This window comes from Rhinoderma darwinii, chromosome 1 (assembly GCF_050947455.1).
Source record: "Rhinoderma darwinii isolate aRhiDar2 chromosome 1, aRhiDar2.hap1, whole genome shotgun sequence".
NCBI lineage: Eukaryota > Metazoa > Chordata > Amphibia > Anura > Rhinodermatidae > Rhinoderma > Rhinoderma darwinii.
The window spans coordinates 562,563,192-562,582,055 of record NC_134687.1 but is presented as its reverse complement, the minus strand read 5'-3'; the positions used below and the strand labels follow the sequence as shown (position 1 = coordinate 562,582,055).

At 44.3% G+C, this 18,864-nt stretch overlaps 1 protein-coding gene across 1 annotated transcript in view; it reads left to right on the top strand.

Moving 5' to 3' along the window:
• The window catches only part of LOC142661295 (arylsulfatase B-like), a 181,169-nt gene extending 162,666 nt beyond the window's left edge, over positions 1-18,503 (top strand). The window contains exons 7-8 of the mRNA XM_075838706.1: positions 14,360-14,491; positions 17,341-18,503. Coding sequence (XP_075694821.1) covers positions 14,360-14,491; positions 17,341-17,606 — 398 coding nt within the window. The 3' untranslated portion in view covers positions 17,607-18,503. The remainder of the gene's footprint in view (positions 1-14,359; positions 14,492-17,340) is intronic.
• The last annotated feature ends 361 nt before the right edge of the window (positions 18,504-18,864 follow it).

Sequence of the window (18,864 nt, the reverse complement as noted above, 5' to 3'; positions counted from 1 at the left end):
ACTAGCTGGGCTGTTTCCCCGGCTGTTGGGCAGATCAGTATCCACTAGGGCTGCCATTTCTGAGACTGACACCCTCGCATCATCACCCAACTTGGCAATTTTGCTTGGAATATCAGAAACCGAATTGGCCTTCCTTTTCTTGGAGCCCTTTCTACTGCCCCGAACTACATTAACCCAGCTACTTGCCTGATCTTTCTGACCCATGTCTTCACCCTCTAGATCTACCCCACTAACTGCTTGTTTCATCAGCAGCAAGCTCCGCTCAAGATGGTCTATCGTCCTTAGTGTTGCATTCTGCTCCTCCAGATCTCTAATGTGAGCTTCCAGGTGACCAACATGCTCACATCTGCCACAGAGGTATTCACCCTGGAATTCCGGCTCCAGTCGTGCATACATATGGCAAACTGTGCACTGAAGAAAACCTCCAATCTTGCTGTCCATTATCCCATTTACAAAAAAACTGTGAACCATTGTAAAAGTAAAAGAAGAGTACTTACAGGGCCTCTTTTTAACTCCGGTTTTATAACTTCACTTATATCACAAGCCACTATCTAATGAGCGACAATGTGGAACACAATAAGCATACACAAATAAATGTACGCCATGTACATACAGGTTGATGAAATGTGTGTGTCAGGCTAACAGCAGGCTGCGTAACTTTCTTTATAGTCTACAACTTCAAAGAGAGCAATTACAGCTACATACTGCTAGTTTAGTTTGACCACCAAATGAGACCTTTAGCCATAAACGACCACATTCTGGACCCACCCAGTCTCGATGACAGAGACACATGTTGTTATAAAGCAGCTGACAGCACTCATAAGGGAAATTATATACTATGTTTGTACCTCCAGTAAAATTTCTCCTGTAATAATTTCTGTTAGAACGTAAATCCACAGAGGCACAAAGTTTTACTGCATAATTACTTAGGGTAAAATAGTCTGTTTTTATATATATTTATAATCCGAATCATTTCACTGAGCCCAGAATAATGGCCAAAGCCTCATCAATCGCTCAAATGCAGGATACAATTACCTCTTAAAAGATGAAGGTCAGTTCTATTCTTCACTTTTTATTTATTTCAATAAAGTTGCAGACAGTCACTGGGCTCTGCATAAAATTCATTATAACCATAAAGTTTTAAAAGGTCACAAAATGTCTCTTTAGTTAGATTGCGGAAAAGGAAAAAAATATCTCCCGTTTGTTCAATAATTCATAACCAGAGTTGAGATGTAGATAGTTAAAAGGAGATAACTCTGACTGTAGATAAGTTCTCAAATTATCCTGAAATGACTATGGAGTGAAAACAAAATGTAACCTTAAAAGAGCACTAAAAACCTAGAAGTCAAGTGAGACAAAAAAATAGGCCAGAAATCAGGTAGAGAAAACGGACGTCTAAACTCTCTCCATTCTGGCCTGGGGACTAGCTGAGGGGGCACTGGTCTCCCACTGCAGGAAGTTTCCAACTGCAGCAAACTGTCTATCAGCCAAATATTGCAAAATAATGTAAGCAAAATAGATGCCTCCTGGAAAACACATATAGGAGATTTTTTATAAAAAAAAAAAAAATTTCCTTTTAATGACCACAGAATTTTACGATGGTGTCTGATGGCTGTAAAAAAAACAAAACTTACAGCCATCAGACACCCAGAAGAGAAGGCAAAATTGCTGCATCAGCATCATAAAGAAACTGGTAGTGGTCCTGAAGATCCTAGAACTCAGAAGACCCCTTCCAACTGCTAAACTAGATTCCCTTAAATGGACACTAACTTTTCAGCAAACTTTGCATAAATCAATAGTACAAGCGAATAAAGGAAACTTTGAAATATCTTATCAGAGAAAAATGCCTCTTTCTCCACTTGTCATGCTTCCCCTTCCCCCTCCTAACTTTTCACTCAGAATTCACTGCCTTTTCTGTCATTTCAAGAGGAGGGATCAGGTTACAGCACCCCATAGAAGTCTATGGAAAGGGGAGGAGGAGGAAGAGCAGTAGCAGAGAGAGAGATACAGACATGCTGCAGCGGCTCCCAGTGCTGGATTCACAGCTACACTTCTCATTATGCTGTATAATGTCCATGTTGCTGAAGCTTTTGTATATGTGATAAATAGATAGGATAGAAGGATTCTCCTTTTCTATAAGCAGCGCATAGAAGACATTCATCTCACTTAGGCTCAACACCCAAAGCTCAGGTAAATCTGAGAATTGGAGAGAGAGCCTGCAGAGGAGAAAATTGCCCAAAAATTTCATATACAACTCCTATATTAGGCAGAAATAGTGTTATTCCTCATGTACACACAACAGCTAGGCACCCTCTAACTAGGGACTGTAATATATCAAAGTACAGTAAATAGCACATGGTGAAGGATGCTAATATATAATATCTGTTCAGTTCTTTTCACAATTTAAAAAAAATGGTAGCTGTGAGCAGGGAGATTTAACGGCTCCCTGCTCTGTTTATTTATTCTGATGCAGCGCCATAAAAAGGCCTGTGCATTGGAATAAAGCCCGTTAGTGGCCGCCGTAAAAACACTATGGTGCGGTCACTAACGGGTTAATAATATAGTAACACTTCTCAGATGTAATTGCGCTCTATCACTTATATTGACCCTAGTGAAATTCATCACTTGCACTGCATACAGCTGAATCTTTTACATTCACACTCGTCTTTTTAAATACGTGGTGTTCAGTGTTGTGTGCAGTATTTTTGTCAAAGACCTCATAAACATTTCCATCGGGAGATTCTCTCTGCCAGGAGAAGAAGACTTTCCACCCCGACCGGGAAAGGAGCGTTACGAGATCTGTGCGCTAGGCATAAATGTCTATTGTCAATGTTGCTATGAGTAGCATTTACAGCAATAATATTTACGGTGACACGAGTCACCAAAGTAAAATCGTTGATCTCTTCGTTCATTCATTCTGGTCAATTATCTCAACGATGGTTTAGAAACAAGCTAACAGTTACAATAATTGCCCAGTGTTTAGCCTAAACTCCCTTTTTTTGAAAAAATTTGTGAACAAAAATATTAGCAACCACCCTTCCCTAATGTTCTAAAAGGTCTATTCATAATATTTAACCCTTTCAGGACCAAGCTCATTTTGGCCCTTGAGGACCAGCCCGATTTTTTCAAATCTGACATGTCATTTTATGTGGTAATAACTCTGTAATGCTTTTGCCTATCCAAACAATTCTGAAATTGTTGTCTCGTGACATATATTGTATTTTATGTTAGTGGAAAAAATTGGTCACTAAATTCATAGCTTATTTGTGAAAAACACCAAAATGTAAAGAAAATTTGCACAAATTATAATTTTTCTAATTTTTTATGTATGTTTTTGTAAAACAGATAGTAATACCACACAAAATTGTTGCTAATTAACATCCCCCATATGTCTACTTTATATTTGCATTGTTTTTTGAACATGATTAGATTTTTCTAGGACGTTACAAGGCTTAGAACTTTAGCAGCAATTTCTCTAATTGTCAAGAAAATTTCAAAAGGCTATTTTTCAAGGACCACTTCAGTTCTGAAGTGGCTTTGATGGCCTTATGTACTAGATAGACCCCATAAATCACCCCATTTTAAAAACCACCCCTCAAAGTATTCAAAACGTCATTCAGAAAGTTTCTTAACCTTTTAGACATTTCACAGGAATTAAAGCAAAGTAGAGGTGTTATTTACAAATTTCATTTGTAACAAAAAAAAATTCTGTAAGACCTCATGCACTCGAACGTAGCCATGTGCACGGCCGTGATTTTTGGGTTGGGCGGCCGCGGAGTGACACCCGCGAGTCGCCCCGCAGAACACGGCCGTAATAAGACATGTCCGTTCTTTCCGCGGTCCAGGCTCCTGGTTTGAAGAGGTCTTGTGGTGCCAAAACAGTGGAAACTCCCCAAAAGTGATTTTGGAAACTATACACCTCATGGAATTTATCTAGGGGTATAGTTAGCATCTTGACCCGACAGGTCTTTTGCTATATTTATTGGAGTTTGTGAAAATTAAAATCTACTACTTTTTTTTTTTTTTTTTTTTTAAATCGAATATTTTTTTTTTTTACAAGGAATAAAGAATAAAAAGCACCCCAAAACTTGTAAAGCTGTCTCATTGATCGGCGCTCATTTGCACGGCCCGCATATGGCCATGTAAGAGTACCTTAAGTCAGATGAAAAACTGCCGCCTAAATGACCAGCTTCCAGCATTGCTAACTTTGTTTGCATTAGAATCTGATCATAAACCCCTTGTGATCTGTGACTTAAAAATATATTCTGCTTACAGCCCGCCAGCTAGAAAGCCAAGAAGTATAGATAAAAGCATGACACCTATTGTCCTCGGTTCTCTTCTTTAGAATACAGTACATAAACTTCTGCCTAATTCTAGAAATATTCAAATTCTTTCTTGTTTTTTTGGTCTGCAGGGGCTTACTTTGTGGTGTCCTTTCATGACTTAAGGTATGTTTGATGACTTTCGCTATCTACAGCCTTACACCCCCCAAACCCCAATAAGAGACCACACATGAATTTTGGTGTAAAGGCCACAGCAGCCATTTATTAAACACACCTTTTTCTGATAAAAGAGCATAACCATAAAACACATCATAACACTCCATAATAACATCCTGCTCTATTTCCCAACTCCAGCTAAAGGATCCTTGAAGGCACTTCAATCATTAAATAACAAACTCCATCGTTTCCTTATTAGGTCTGGACCTCTTACCCTACAGCCGTTCTGCACCTGACCCGAGGACACCAACCATGTCCAAGACCTCTCTCTCCCTTCCTGGGGACCCTGCCCATCAGGAATATATGCCATATCAGCTGGGTAACCACTCCCCAGCCCTCCAATACTATCCAGGGTTAAACGCCCCGAGTTCTCTTGCAACAATCTCCATTGTTGCTTCTCCTTCTTACCATTACGTGCCTCCAAAGACCCCTCCTCCTACCGCCACGACAATCATGTGTGACCCCTTACACATGATTGTCCCTCCACAACTGCAGGGCTTTTTCCATGCCCTCCTTGATGTCCAAGGTCCACATATCAAGACCCACCTCGTTTAAATGAACACCATCTGCCCTGAGGAAACCTACCTCTCTGCCCTCCAACTCCTTATGCCGCACCACAACACCGCCATTGCGTGCCACAAACCTGCCAACCACCTTGTTCACCTTTGCTCGCGCTTTATTCAAACTATGGACGGAACGGGCCTGCCGCCACACCTTGCGAGCCACAATATCCGACCATACGATCACCACTCCTGGAAAAGACGACCATAACCGCAACAGATCGATCTTAACATCCCTCACCAAATCCCTGGACGACCGAATGCCCAAATCATTGCCGCCAAGGTTCACCACGAAAATATCCGGCGCCCTGTCCAAACCTGCATAGAAATGGACCTCTGGTAGCAACCTACACCACAGCATGCCCCGCAGACCCAACCATCTGACCTGAACCTCTGAGTGATCCAGGCCCAACTGCCGTCCGGCCGGACGAACATCTGCACGCACACCTCCCCAGTGCACGTAGGAGTGCCCAATAATCCAGATCAAGCAGGGACCTGCATCTAAAACAACACAAAAACAGCAATGTAACAAAACCATATCCACCTCCAGTTCATCTTATCACCACCACCTCAAAGTAAGTGAGGCCGCACAGAATTCAGCACCCCAGGAATATGCACTGCCACAAAATGCGCATACAACATCAAACCTCTCAAGACCAAATGCCGCAATAGTCGCACGACTGGCGGAGAATTAGCTGTCTGCGCATTAACAGCCTGAACCACACCCAGATTGTCACATACGAAACGCACTCTCCGGTCCCGCAGACAATCCCCCCACAACTCCGCAGCCACCACAATCGGGAACAGTTCCAGCAGAGCTAAGTTACGGACAAAACCACATTCATGCCATGCATCTGGCCAAACTCCCGCACACCACTGCCCCTGGAAATAAGCCCCAAATCCACAAGCACCTGATGCATCAGTATACAGCTCCAAGTCCACACTAGACACCGGCTGATACATGAGCACCGACCGCCCATTGTAGCTCTGCAAAAACTCCCCCCACACCAACAAATCAGCTTTCAACTCCGCCGACAACCTAATAAAATGATGGGGAGAATGAACCCCTGCGGTAGCACCTGCCAATCGCCTGCAAAACACCCGTCCCATGGGCATAATCCTACAAGCAAAATTCAAATGCCCCAACAAGGATTGCAAGTCCCTCAACTGGATCTTCTTCCTGCGCAGCGCACTCGCCACCAACCCTCTCATCTCCAGCAACTTATCATCAGGCAAGCGACACTCCATGTTATCTGAATCCATCATGATTCCCAAAAACTTAATGACCGTCGTGGGTCCCTCAGTTTTTTCAGGCGCCAGAGGTACCCCAAAATCCTTTGCCACTCTCTCCATAGTGTGTAGCAATCCTGCACACACATAGGTACCCGGCGGCCCGATAAACAGGAAATCATCCAGATAATGCAAGGCAGATTGCACCTGCGCCTCCCGACGGACAACCCACTCCAAAAACGTGCTAAACATCTCAAAATAAGCGCATGAAATAGAGCAGCCCATCGGGAGGCAACAATCTACAAAATATTCCTCCTGCCAATAACATCCCAGAAAACAAAAACTATCCGGATGCACCGGCAATAAACGAAAAGCGGCCTCAATGTCAGTTTTTGCTAACAGAGAGCCCTTCCCGTATTTCCGAACCCAAACAACTGCCGCATCAAATAGAAGTGTAACTGACCGCGCACAATGCCGGATCAATGCCGTCATTCACCGACGCCCCTTCCGGATAAGACAAGTGATGAATAAGGCGGAATTTATTCACCTCCTTTTTTGGAACCAAACCTAACTGGGAAACCCGCAAACTCTGAACAGGCGGGGAGGAAAACGGCCCCGCCATGCGGCCCAACGCCACCTCCTTCAGCAGCTTATCCGTAACCAGATCAGGCCGCGCCAAAGCAGACGACAAATTACGGACTACCCCATCACGTCCAACCGACGTACAAGGAATCCGAAAACCTTCTGAAAATCCTAACCATAACAACTCCGCCACTTTCCTATTTGGATAGCCCCTTAAAAACGGGAGCATCCTTTCCACCCTCACCGGCGTCGCCCCTCTTCTGCTCAGCATCTCCCTGCCTGCCCTTATGCTTCCTGAAGCATCTGGACAAACCATGGGCGCCTCCGCAACCGGAGCACTCGTGCTTGTACCTACAATCTGGGCCGAACTTGCAATGCCCCTCATTATACTGCCAGCAACACCCCTTTCCTGAGGATCCTGACCGACCCACTACTGATCCCCGACCGCCGGCCGCATCCCGAAAGGGCTGCTGCCCCTGTTTTGGCGCAGACATCAGACGCATCCACAAACTGATATCCTTGTGATCCCATCGCAACGACGGGCGCACCGACTTCCGCTGACGAAACTGTTCGTCATACCGCAACCACGCATTACCACCGTATATACGATACGCCTCCCCTACTGAATCCATATTACAAAATAGCGCCGAACTGTTCTCCGGCGCCTTCTCACCCACCACACTAGCCAAGATAGCGAAGGCCTGCAGCCAATTCGCAAAGGTCCGAGGAATCAAGCGATACCGCCGCCGCTCCTCCTCCTCCTTCTTACTTTCATCCGGTTTCCACCGATCCAAATTAAACTTCTCTAACGGCAGCAAAGAAAAAATCTCAACATATTCCATATCTTTTCCCTAATCTCCACCTTCAAATGTGCCCCCAGCGGGCCCTCAAAGCACACATAAACCTCACCTTTAGCCGCGTCAGCCAAACGCACATCCTCCACCACTTTCTTAGCTGTACTAGCCGCCGCGTCAACCGCTTTTTCCACAGCCACTACGGCACCCACAACCGGCACCACTTCACTGACACCCGCAATCCCTGCTGCAACTGCACCAGAAATCACCTCATTAGCAACCGCACTCCCTGCCGCACTAGCAGACGCCTCACTAGCAGCGCCCCATACCCTCGCTGGCGACTGCTCTACGCCTGGCACAATTCTCATAAAATACTCCTGCATCCCTCTAAACATCAAATGCATTTGAGACATTGACAACATCCCCCCCACACATCCCCGTTACCACATCCGTGGTAGACTCACCCGGCCGTCCCTGAGGTGACCTCCCAGCGGACGCGTCCACCACTCCGGATGAGCCCGGCGTCGGTCGTGACGATCCTGGGGAGTGGTGCTCCTGCACCCCACGCTCCCCGTAGCTCCGCGCACTTCTGGTCGGTGAAGCTCTAGGCCCAGCGGAACGCGGCCCGTCCACGGTCCTGCCACCCGCTGGTGGCGCGACATATTCAGACTGACAGCCCTGCCGATCCAGTCCTTCTGCAGGGCTGTCAAAAATAAATCTTCTGCTCGTCGCTTGTCTCGCAGACCGCTGCCCCCCCTCGTCCGGATGGGGCCCGGCGTCACTCACCGAAGCTGCCCGGGTCCTTCCGGTCGCTGCCGCCGCCACACGCCTCCCTGCTCCAGCAGGAGGCGATCTCGCTCCCCATCTGGTGGCCGCCCACCTCTTCCTCCGAATCGGGTCTGATGTCCGGACGTCCTTCTGTAGAGCTCCTCCGGCACCAGGAACATCGGCACCGGAGAAAGCCGTCACATCCGGTCCTGCACGCGCATCCGGTCCAGCGCGCACATCCGGTCTTGCGCGCGCATCCGGTCTTGCGCCCGCCTCCACTTCCGGCGTCGTTGTTGAAGACAGGAGGGAGGAAGATGGCCGCCGCGGCCCCCCCCCCCTCCTGTCACCTCCGGTCTTGCCCGCCTGATGGGATTCCTCCCAGACCTCCGCGGCCCGTCGCCAGGGTGCAGCTCCGGACCAGCAGGAGGAGGAGGGTCCCTGGAGGGGCTCCCTCGGCGCCGACCAGACCGAGGTGTTTCTGCTGATGAAGGCCTCTCCTGAGGCCTGGAACGCCTGCTGCTGCGTCCCACACTCTCCTCTCCAGCCGCTGGAACCGGAGGAAGAGCCCCGGCAAACAGCGCATCCAGCCATCCCAAGCCGTGTCCATCAGGTAAGTGCAAAAATATTAATATATATATATATATATATATATATTATTTTTTTTAAATGTAATAGGACAAATTTCTCTCCTGTTGTCCAGCGGGAAAGAGGGCTGCCTCTTCCCCGCATGGACTTTTATACTTTACTCTCCACCCACCACATATAGATACATTTTGCCCCATGCCCCTTTTCCTTAGCCCTCCAATCCCTATAACATAGTCTAAAACCTAGTAGCCAAAACATAGTAGCCTAAAACTCCCAAACACCTAGTCATGCGCTTCCTTCATTACGGCTGCGCCTACATTACGCTGGGCTTACTTGAACGCCATACTGGTTCAATGTTTTTCTAATAGTGGATACATGAACATAGGTTTTTGCAGTTTCTAGAGTCTCCAGTAGGTCTTTTGCTGTTGCCCTTGGGTTCTTTCTAACCTTTTTCAGGCTTATCCTTTGTGCTCATGGAGTGATTTTATTGTACGCCCACTCCTAGGGAAAGTATCAATAGTCCTGTATTTTCTCAATTTCTAGACAAAATGTCTAACGTGGGTTGATGTACACCCAGATCTTTAGCAATGCTTTTGTAGCCTTTTTACATCTTCATGCATCTCTATAACACGTCTTCTGAAAGCTTGTTACCTCGAAGCATAGTTAACACTAACCAATCTTACCTGAGAACAGATTTGTCAGTAACCAGGCTTTGTGTGCCTTTATTTAATGGACAAAGCACCTATGAAACTCACACTTACATTGTGGAGATGAGATTGTATCACCTATCCACAGGATAGGTTATAAGTGTTTGATTGCTGGGGGGCCCCACCCCCGGAACTCTTCACTGATCACAAGAACGGGGGTGCCAAGTCCCCGGGTAATATCTCCATTTATTTTCTATGGGACTGCCGGAGATAGCCGAGTACAGGTGGGGTTCCCAGCGATCAAACTTAATCACCTAATTGATAAGTCGTTTTGGGGGGATAACCCCTTTTAATTGAAACATCTTTTGCTAATTGTCTCTTGGAGAAGACATTAACACAGTGGTTCACTTATTTATCTCCCTGCATTGTTAATGTGCTCAATAAAATACATAAACAGTCCAACTATTTGTGTGGTATTAATTTAGTTAGATTGTTTTCTAAGTCACATGTATACACAAATACAATCAGACCACATTTTATAAGTAATTAGTGCAGAAATCCAGATAAATCCATAGGGTTCACTTACTTTTTCATGCAACTGTATATCATTCTTACTGCAGCTATATGGAATAGATCCCAATGAGAGGTGGCGGAGGAGAACATAATCCTATGTTACTTGTCATTCATCAATTGTGCAGATCATCATTATATCATTGTGACTTCAAAAATAAGTCATACACTGGAAGATGAATTACAAGGTCATATTTCACATTTCAAGCTTGTAACTAATTTCAGAAAAGGAGGTCCTAGAGCAGTCGCATGTTAACTATTTGGGCATTTCTTCAGGCCATGATTTGCCCTTTAAGTATAAATATATACCCACATCCCAGCTGATTTATAAAGACCATCAATCTGCTTCCAGCATTCTGACCACAGAGCAGAGGCAAGCAATGCACAAAACACTTCTCATTGAGATATCTGATTATTGTGGTCTTCAAATAACATGTTCATTGAAGGAAACCAAAGACTTTCAACTTGCGCCATAAAAATGGATCAGGATCTCAAACAGACATTCTGTTAAGATCCTGAAAAGCAGTAATGGTATTATAGGGACTCTGAATTTATAGTGCTTATCAGGACATTTTAAAAGCAGGGCCATAAACAGGGCTAAATTAAAGTTGGCAGAGTACCCTGGGCACAATGTTTAGTGTGGGCTCCCATACCACTTGTGTGACCCAGATCCCACCTGACTTCCTACCACAGCGTTTTATAAGAGAGGTGACTATACATGCACTTGGCACTCCACAATGAACTCTACGGGAGTAATGGAGACAGCTGAGGCAGGGACTCCCTTAGAATTCAATGGAGAGAGCCACATGCATGTCTGGCCACGTTTCCATCTCTTTTTGGCTGAATAGGATTGCCAAATGGCTATTAGGGGATCCCTGTTTTCCTGATGATGATCCTGGTGAAGATCCTATAGGTGAGCATTGAATACAGTACCTATATAAATAGAGACCATCATAAGCAGAAAATGCTAGGCCCCATAGCAAATTTTTGAAAGCCCGTGTGAAACTATATCTCCCAGTGTGACCTGGACAATGGTAAAGGTTTCCTGGGAGTTGTTACTACAGTTTTCCTACCAGTTGAGTTCAGCTGCCTATTTCTTTTTTGGACAAGGAGGCTGGAGTAGTTACTGGAATATGCAATTGCCTATTCGTAAAAAATTATGCTATTTTCTAATATATTTTGTGTATCAATTGAATGAGAGAACTGCTTGCAGAGCCTATAATGTAAATAAAAGGAGGCTGGAAGAAGAAATAAAGTCTGGGATCTATGCAGGGTTTTATCAAGGCAGAGTTTTATGGGCACTGGCATGCACATATAGACATACATAGATGCACAGTTAGTTAAAGAGGCTCTGTCACCAGATTTTGCAACCCCTATCTCCTATTGCAGCAGATCGGCGCTGCAATGTAGATTACAGTAACGTTTTTATTTTTAAAAAACGAGCATTTTTGGCCAAGTTATGACCATTTTCGTATTTATGCAAATGAGGCTTGCAAAAGTACAACTGGGCGTGTTGAAAAGTAAAAGTACAACTGGGCGTGTATTATGTGCGTACATCGGGGCGTGTTTACTACTTTTACTAGCTGGGCGTTGTGTATAGAAGTATCATCCACTTCTCTTCACAACGCCCAGCTTCTGGCAGTGCAGACACAGCCGTGTTCTCCAGAGATCACGCTGTGTCGTCACTCACAGGTCCTGCATCGTGTCAGACGAGCGAGGACACATCGGCACCAGAGGCTACAGATGATTCTGCAGCAGCATCGGCGTTTGCAGGTAAGTCGATGTAGCTACTTACCTGCAAATGCTGATGCTGCTGCAGAATCAACTGTAGCCTCTGGTGCCGACACGATGCAGGACCTGTGAGTGACGTCACAGATCTGCACTGCCAGAAGCTGGGCGTTCTGAAGAGAAGTGGATGATACTTCTCATCAGAACGCCCAGCTAGTAAAAGTAGTAAACACGCCCCGATGTACGCACATAATACACGCCCAGTTGTACTTTTACTTTTCAACACGCCCAGTTGTACTTTTGCATAAATACGAAAATGGTCATAACTTGGCCAAAAATGCTCGTTTTTTAAAAATAAAAATGTTACTGTAATCTACATTGCAGCGCCGATCTGCTGCAATAGCAGATAGGGGTTGCAAAATCTGGTGACAGAGCCTCTTTAAAGGCTATGGAAGTCTTTTTAATCACTTTTTAAAAAATTAAAATAAAACAATGTATCCTATTATTTGAAACAACTTTGCATTTTTTTATTTAAAAAAAATGTTTACTTTTTAAAATACAGCTTCTATGTAACCTGGATAAATAGACACTGTATCTTGCGCTCAAAGCCGAATCCGTCAAGTTTGCAGAACTAATGGCTTCAGTGATAGCGGGTTCAGGATCCAGCTGTTATCGATCACATCTGTTTAAAATTATATGATACATTGTTTTATTTCTTTTTTTTAAAAAGCCTTTAATGTTTTACATGGCCTTTAAGTCTCCTAAAAGGAGACTGGAAGAAGTCTAAAATGCCAGCTACATTCCCCTCAACAGTACCACCCGCATGCTACCATAAATGTGCTAGCCAAATGCTTCTCTCAACAGCGCCAGCTATATATCCCCTCTTAACAATGTTAGACACTTATCTCTCTCAGCACTGCCAGCTATATGCCACCACAAAAATACTAGCCTTATCAGTGCTAGCCACATGTCATTCTCCACAGTGCCAACTGTATGCCGCCACAAAGAACCAGCCTCATGCTTTTCCACATAGCCCTTTTAACAGTGCCAGCCACATCTTCTTAACCGTGGCAGCTGCATACCGCCGCAATAGTGCTAGCCACATGGTTCCTACACACATTTTCCATATTGTAACAGTCTAGCCATGTCTATAAAGTGAGTTTTAGACTGGGCGATTATTGGGCAAAGAAGTGTTCATATAACGCTCGATGCCGATAATTACCCTGTGTAAACAGGGCAGCGATCAGCAGATGAACGAGCTCGTTCATCTGCTGATCGTATTGTTTTAAAAAAAGTAAAATATTATCGTTGTCTGCAGCACATCTCTCTGTGTAAACAGGGAGACGCGCTGCCAACATGATAATGTATGGGGACGAGCGATCGGGGTAACGACCGCTCGTCCCCATACATGGCTCCATGTGACAGGCGCAAATGAGCGCCGATCAAAGATGTCTCGTTGATTGGCACTCGCTGCACCTGCCGAAATCGGCCGGTATAATAGGGCCTTAACAACTGTTGTATTTGTGGGGGATGACGCCGTAATAATAATATGCCATACATTTAGATCGTCATCTCTGAACAGATTATTATATGAGCCTCAGTAATTTTTAATCCTTTCAGGATATTTGTGTATTGTGCATATCAATGTCTTTGGTCACCAGTCCCCAGTACAACTTCTTCCTGATTTTAGATTAGAAGACAATGTAATGTCCAGGAACGTTATCTCTTCTATTACCGTTATTTACCTTTTTATTACTTTTCTTATTTTCCTAATGTACTGTGTCATCCCTCCTGATGACTTCCTTCCTTCCCTCTAGAGCTTTCTACATTGTCATTGTAGATCACGACCTCTGAAATGATGTCTGCTCCTTATCTGTACTGTGTTTCCTTATTGCGTGTTATTGATCTGTAGTATTTGTCTTGTTTTAAAGGCAAAACCACTACAAACGTCCATCACGTATGAAAATAGAAGGCAATATTTTGTCTGGGAAACCTTTTATTATTTCCCATTATTTATATAGCATCTAAAGTACAGTAATGTATGTAGTCAATAACTTGGGATTCAGATCAACCACATCTGGCTTAGTGGTTTCTGTAAAACGGACCATAAACTTTAGATAATAGTCAGCCAACCCCACTGATTTTGGAGGACCGGCCGATGATCTAATGTAAATGTGGGCCTCCGGGCCATCTCTCTGACACCTGATGTTGGGGAAAAGAAGGCTCAATCCTTTGTATCTGCTGGACATAAGCCACTTCCAGAGGTTATATGTGCCTCTCCTCATTGAAATGAAGATGTTTATGGAGGATCAGGGAAGATAGCTGTCAGCCAAATTAGGGTTACCGGATGAAATGGTGAATGGTTGTGTAACACTTTTTTTTTTTTTCTTTCACAGGCTCCATAAATAATGAGACAAGAGAACCCTTGTCCAGCTCCGTTATTTCTAAATGGGAAGATTCATTGTTCAATGTATCAGTTCATGCGGCAATCCGACATGGGAAATGGAAACTGCTTACAGGGAATCCAGGTACATCTCATCTTTATAACCATTGCACCACGGAGCTGACATTTCCTACGCTGAGACAATTTCATTGTATCAAGGAACTCCGAAAGCATGAAAGAATAATTTTATATACAATCCTCCTACTCTAGTGGTTGAAATTTACTTTGGTCAGATTGCAGTGTGGCCTTTAGCAGCTTCATATGAATTGATGGAGCAGTGGCCAAGCATGCGTAGTACTGCTCCATTCACATGGGGCTCCTAGGAACAGCAAGGTAAGCCCGTTCTCGTGATTGGTGGGGTTCCCACCGGTCATACCCCGACCGATCAGATATTTATCAGCTATCCTGTGGATAGGTGATAAATATTGATTATGGGAAAAGCCCTTTAAATCAATCTCCTACTTCTTGCTAACATACTGAATGTACGTTAGTGTCACGTAGGGTTCGTGGACCCACTGAGCCGTACCGCCTTGGCGGTATGGCAGCTGGCAAACAGGGCGCAGGTCAGTCTATAGTTCATATAGGGTACCTGTGGCAGCTAGGACAGTAGCAAGGCAGGCTTGGCTGGGACTAGGCAGAAGGTAGACGTCATGTGTGGAGTAGCGGGACAGGCGTGGTATACAGCAGAGTACGGCAACAGCTCAGCACAGCACTAAATCAGGATACAGGAACAGGGAACACTGGGAGCAGGAAACGCTAGGGGACCATTTGCAAGACAAACTTAGGATACGACAGCAATGCTCAGGCATGGGAGGATGGGGCTGGGACCTTCTTATAGCCCAGGGTGCTCTGGAAGCAATCAGCTCAATCTCCCACATGCATGCGCTTTGGCTTCTTAAGTCTGGACTGAGCTTGCGTGCGCACCTTGGTGGTCACTGTGGAACAGGACGGCCGTATGTGCAGACATCTCTGGAGAGAAGGGCGTCGACTGGATGGAAGGAGTTCGTGGTCAGCGACCACGAAAGTTACAGTTAGCAAGTAGTAGGGAGTAGCTGAAAGGGAGTATTCATGCAGGATCCGACTACACAGGGTTTGTTTTATAGTCTGTAACCATGGAGCCACAAATGCCTGCATAGATGATTGATTTATGTGAATCCCCTAGTGATGTTCACACACGGCATTTTCCACAAATACTGATGTAAATGTAAATCGGACTCCTAAAATTTCAACTACTGTATGTAGAACTGTTCAGCTTCAGCATTTAGACTTCTATGATTTCTTTTAGGAGGTCCATAGTATTTATTTTACTAAACTTTTTCTGATTCCATGATATAAACATGATGAAATGTCATGAAACGAGAGGTTTAAAATCCTTGTAGCAGAAAACATGTTCCCAGATTGCTGTTCATTATTTATGTAGATTTACATTCCATGGTACTGAAGCAATGTATTCCACAATATGTGTTCATCAATCTGCATCGTCTGCTCAGCAAAATAAATTTGCCCTGCATACTTGTCAAGAGAAGTGACAGGTCCTCTTCAACTGAAATGTCCATATTCGTAAATAATTGTATTCCCCATAAAATAACAATTCTGGAGCATCTTTTCTTCAAACTCTACAAACTCTGTAATTCCTCCTAGAAAATTGATGAATAAATTGTCAACTGGGTGTTACCAGTTGGGGGGGAGTCGCTACACAGACTGACCATGTCCACTCAGTCCTGGCAGAGTGAGACTGTGTAGGAACACACCCCTTTGACAAGGAGAATGGTAACACCCAATTGTCAATTTATTCATAACTTTCTGGGTAGGAACACACACCGCGTATTCAGTGAGGATTCACTGCGTCACGCTGCGAAGCGTATCCACCCTGAAAACCACAGGGAATGCCGTCCACATTGTAGTGCGTTATTTCGGCCGTACATTCTGATGCGTAAATGATCGCACACACTGACACCTTGCTTTAGATTTTTGTGGCGCATCGCTATGTGTCCGCCGGCTATATCGCAACACACACTGCTTTGTTGCGTGTTTAAGCACCCCATTGAATTCAAAGGGTAAACCCGCAACAGAAGACTTTCGTATCCGCAGAATTATTTGACATGCTGCCATTGAAGTAACCGCACCGCAGGTCAATTTATGTGCGTTTTTTTTTTTTTTGCCGAAATCTACCTCAGTGTGGGAACAACATTTGTTGAAATCTCACCCACACTGCTGCTACTGTAATACACTTTGGATTTTACGCAATTAATCCTTTGCGGAAAATCCGCAGTGTTTACACTGTGTGTGTTCCTACCCTCTAGGAGGAATAGCAGAGGAGCTGCACAACACAGCATTCTAAGAAGAGGTGCTCCAGAATTATTTCATAGGGAATACAAGTATTTACTAAAATAGTCATGTCAGGAGAGGTGACAGGCCCTTTTCAATTGCCAAGAGCAATTCAGTTATGTAGGAACACTCAGTAGGCAGTAATTCCATTTGGTCTTTTACCATGTTTCATGGACATTTTAAGGTTTGTCTCCTCTACAATTGTCGCTATGGATTCTTAGAACTTAATACATTAACATACATTCAAGAATTAGTGTAGTTAAGCACAATTTCCTTGTTCCTGCTAGCTGATGTTATCTGGGATCCAAGAAGCTGAGATCTGGACTGGTGTTTTCATGGACTTTGCACTAGAGAGCTGGTATATTTGTCCCTCTGCCTGCCTGTGATGTGGAGGGAACACTGATCACTGGTGAAATACGTTCTCTAAAGCAAGAAGTGACTTTGAAGACCATGTTTCTTCCATATCACTTCTGGCGGCACAGGACAGTTGAGGTAATTTTCCACTGCGTGGAAGGGCCGGGAGCACCCAACTCTGCCAGTACGGAGGCACACCCTTCTAGAATGAGACGTTTTGATCTAAGTCCGCTTCTTGTACTTTTTTTGCAGGTTGTGATCGCTGGTTTCCTCCACCAAATTCTTCAGACATTGACAATTTCCCATCATTTGAGTCTTCAAGAAAGAATCTGTGGTTATTTGATATCGTTCATGATCCTGAAGAGAAGCAGGATTTGTCAGACAAATATCCTGAGGTAGTGAAGAAGCTTCTTTCCCGTCTGGAGTACTACAGCAATCATTCTGTTCCCATCTATTACCCAGATGATGATCCCAGATGTAACCCTGAAGCTTCCGGTGTGTGGGGCCCTTGGGAATAATGTTTTGTATGAAGAGGAGATGCACCTATGATAAAATGAGAAACGCTCAAATACAGTTTTATATTTCATTTTCTTTCATGGGATAACGTATAACGGACATGTTTTACGGAAAAAAATGTTTTGCAATAAATGTCTTCATGTCGAAATCCTAAAAATAACTGTACCAAAATCCTTTCTACCTTTCACCTTACTCATTGATGGCAAGTAGTCCTTTTGATAACTCTATTTGACTTCTGCATCTGTTTGTAGCAAATGATCCAATATCTGATATTACAAGCAGTTATGAAAAGTGTTTAGTGTCAAATTAAATAAATTAATAATAAAAATTGTTAATTCCTTAAAGATCTCCTATATAGTAAGAAATGATCACCTTGTAGAGAATGTAAATCAGTGGTGTACACGGCATAGAGGAAGACTACAACGCAGCTGAGGTGGGTGGGGGGGGGGTGGAAAGTCCAGCACTGAACAACGTAGTCACAGCAGCAGTAACAATGTGATCAGGGACCGGTGACATCAGTGGAAGCGGCGGGTAGTATCATTGAGTCGCTGGCCAGGGGCTCAGTCGCATTGGGAAGGGAGCTGGTGGTAGCAAATAGTAGTGCAGCTGATCATGGTCCTAGGATGGCGGGGGCAACACTTTAGCTTTATTACGGGTTTGTCCTGTTGACAATCAATTGTTTATATACATTATCTACCTGATTACGGACTCCTAATGTTCTGCAGACTCCAGTTTACAGTAAACCAAGATGGAAGTCTGATATAGTCTCCCTGTCTTTGCTGTACAGCTTTATTGTAGACCTCAAAAGATTTATTTTGTTAATATTAAAATATTTGTAATGACTGTGAAAATGTGATTTATTTACCAGATTAGAAGATTATTAAAGGAGTTTAATGAAATTTATATGTTACTTATATGTTGATTTGCGCTTCTTTAATCGTTTCTAGTACACTACCTCACTACACTCGTGCACGGTTCGCTCCAAGTATTTTCCAGCAGAGTAAGGCTATGTTCACACGGAGTATTTTGGGGGAGGAATATCTGCCTCAAAGCTCCAAACGGAATTTTGAGGCAGATATTCCTCCCCCAAAATACTCCGTGTGAATAGCAATGATCGCGCCGTTTTTCGCCCGCGGCCATTGAGCGCCGCGGGCAGAAAACACGCTTTCTCCTGCCTCCCATTGAAGTCAATGGGAGGTCGGAGGCGGAAGCGCCCGAAGATAGGGCATGTCGCTTCTTTTTCCCGCGAGGCAGTTTTAC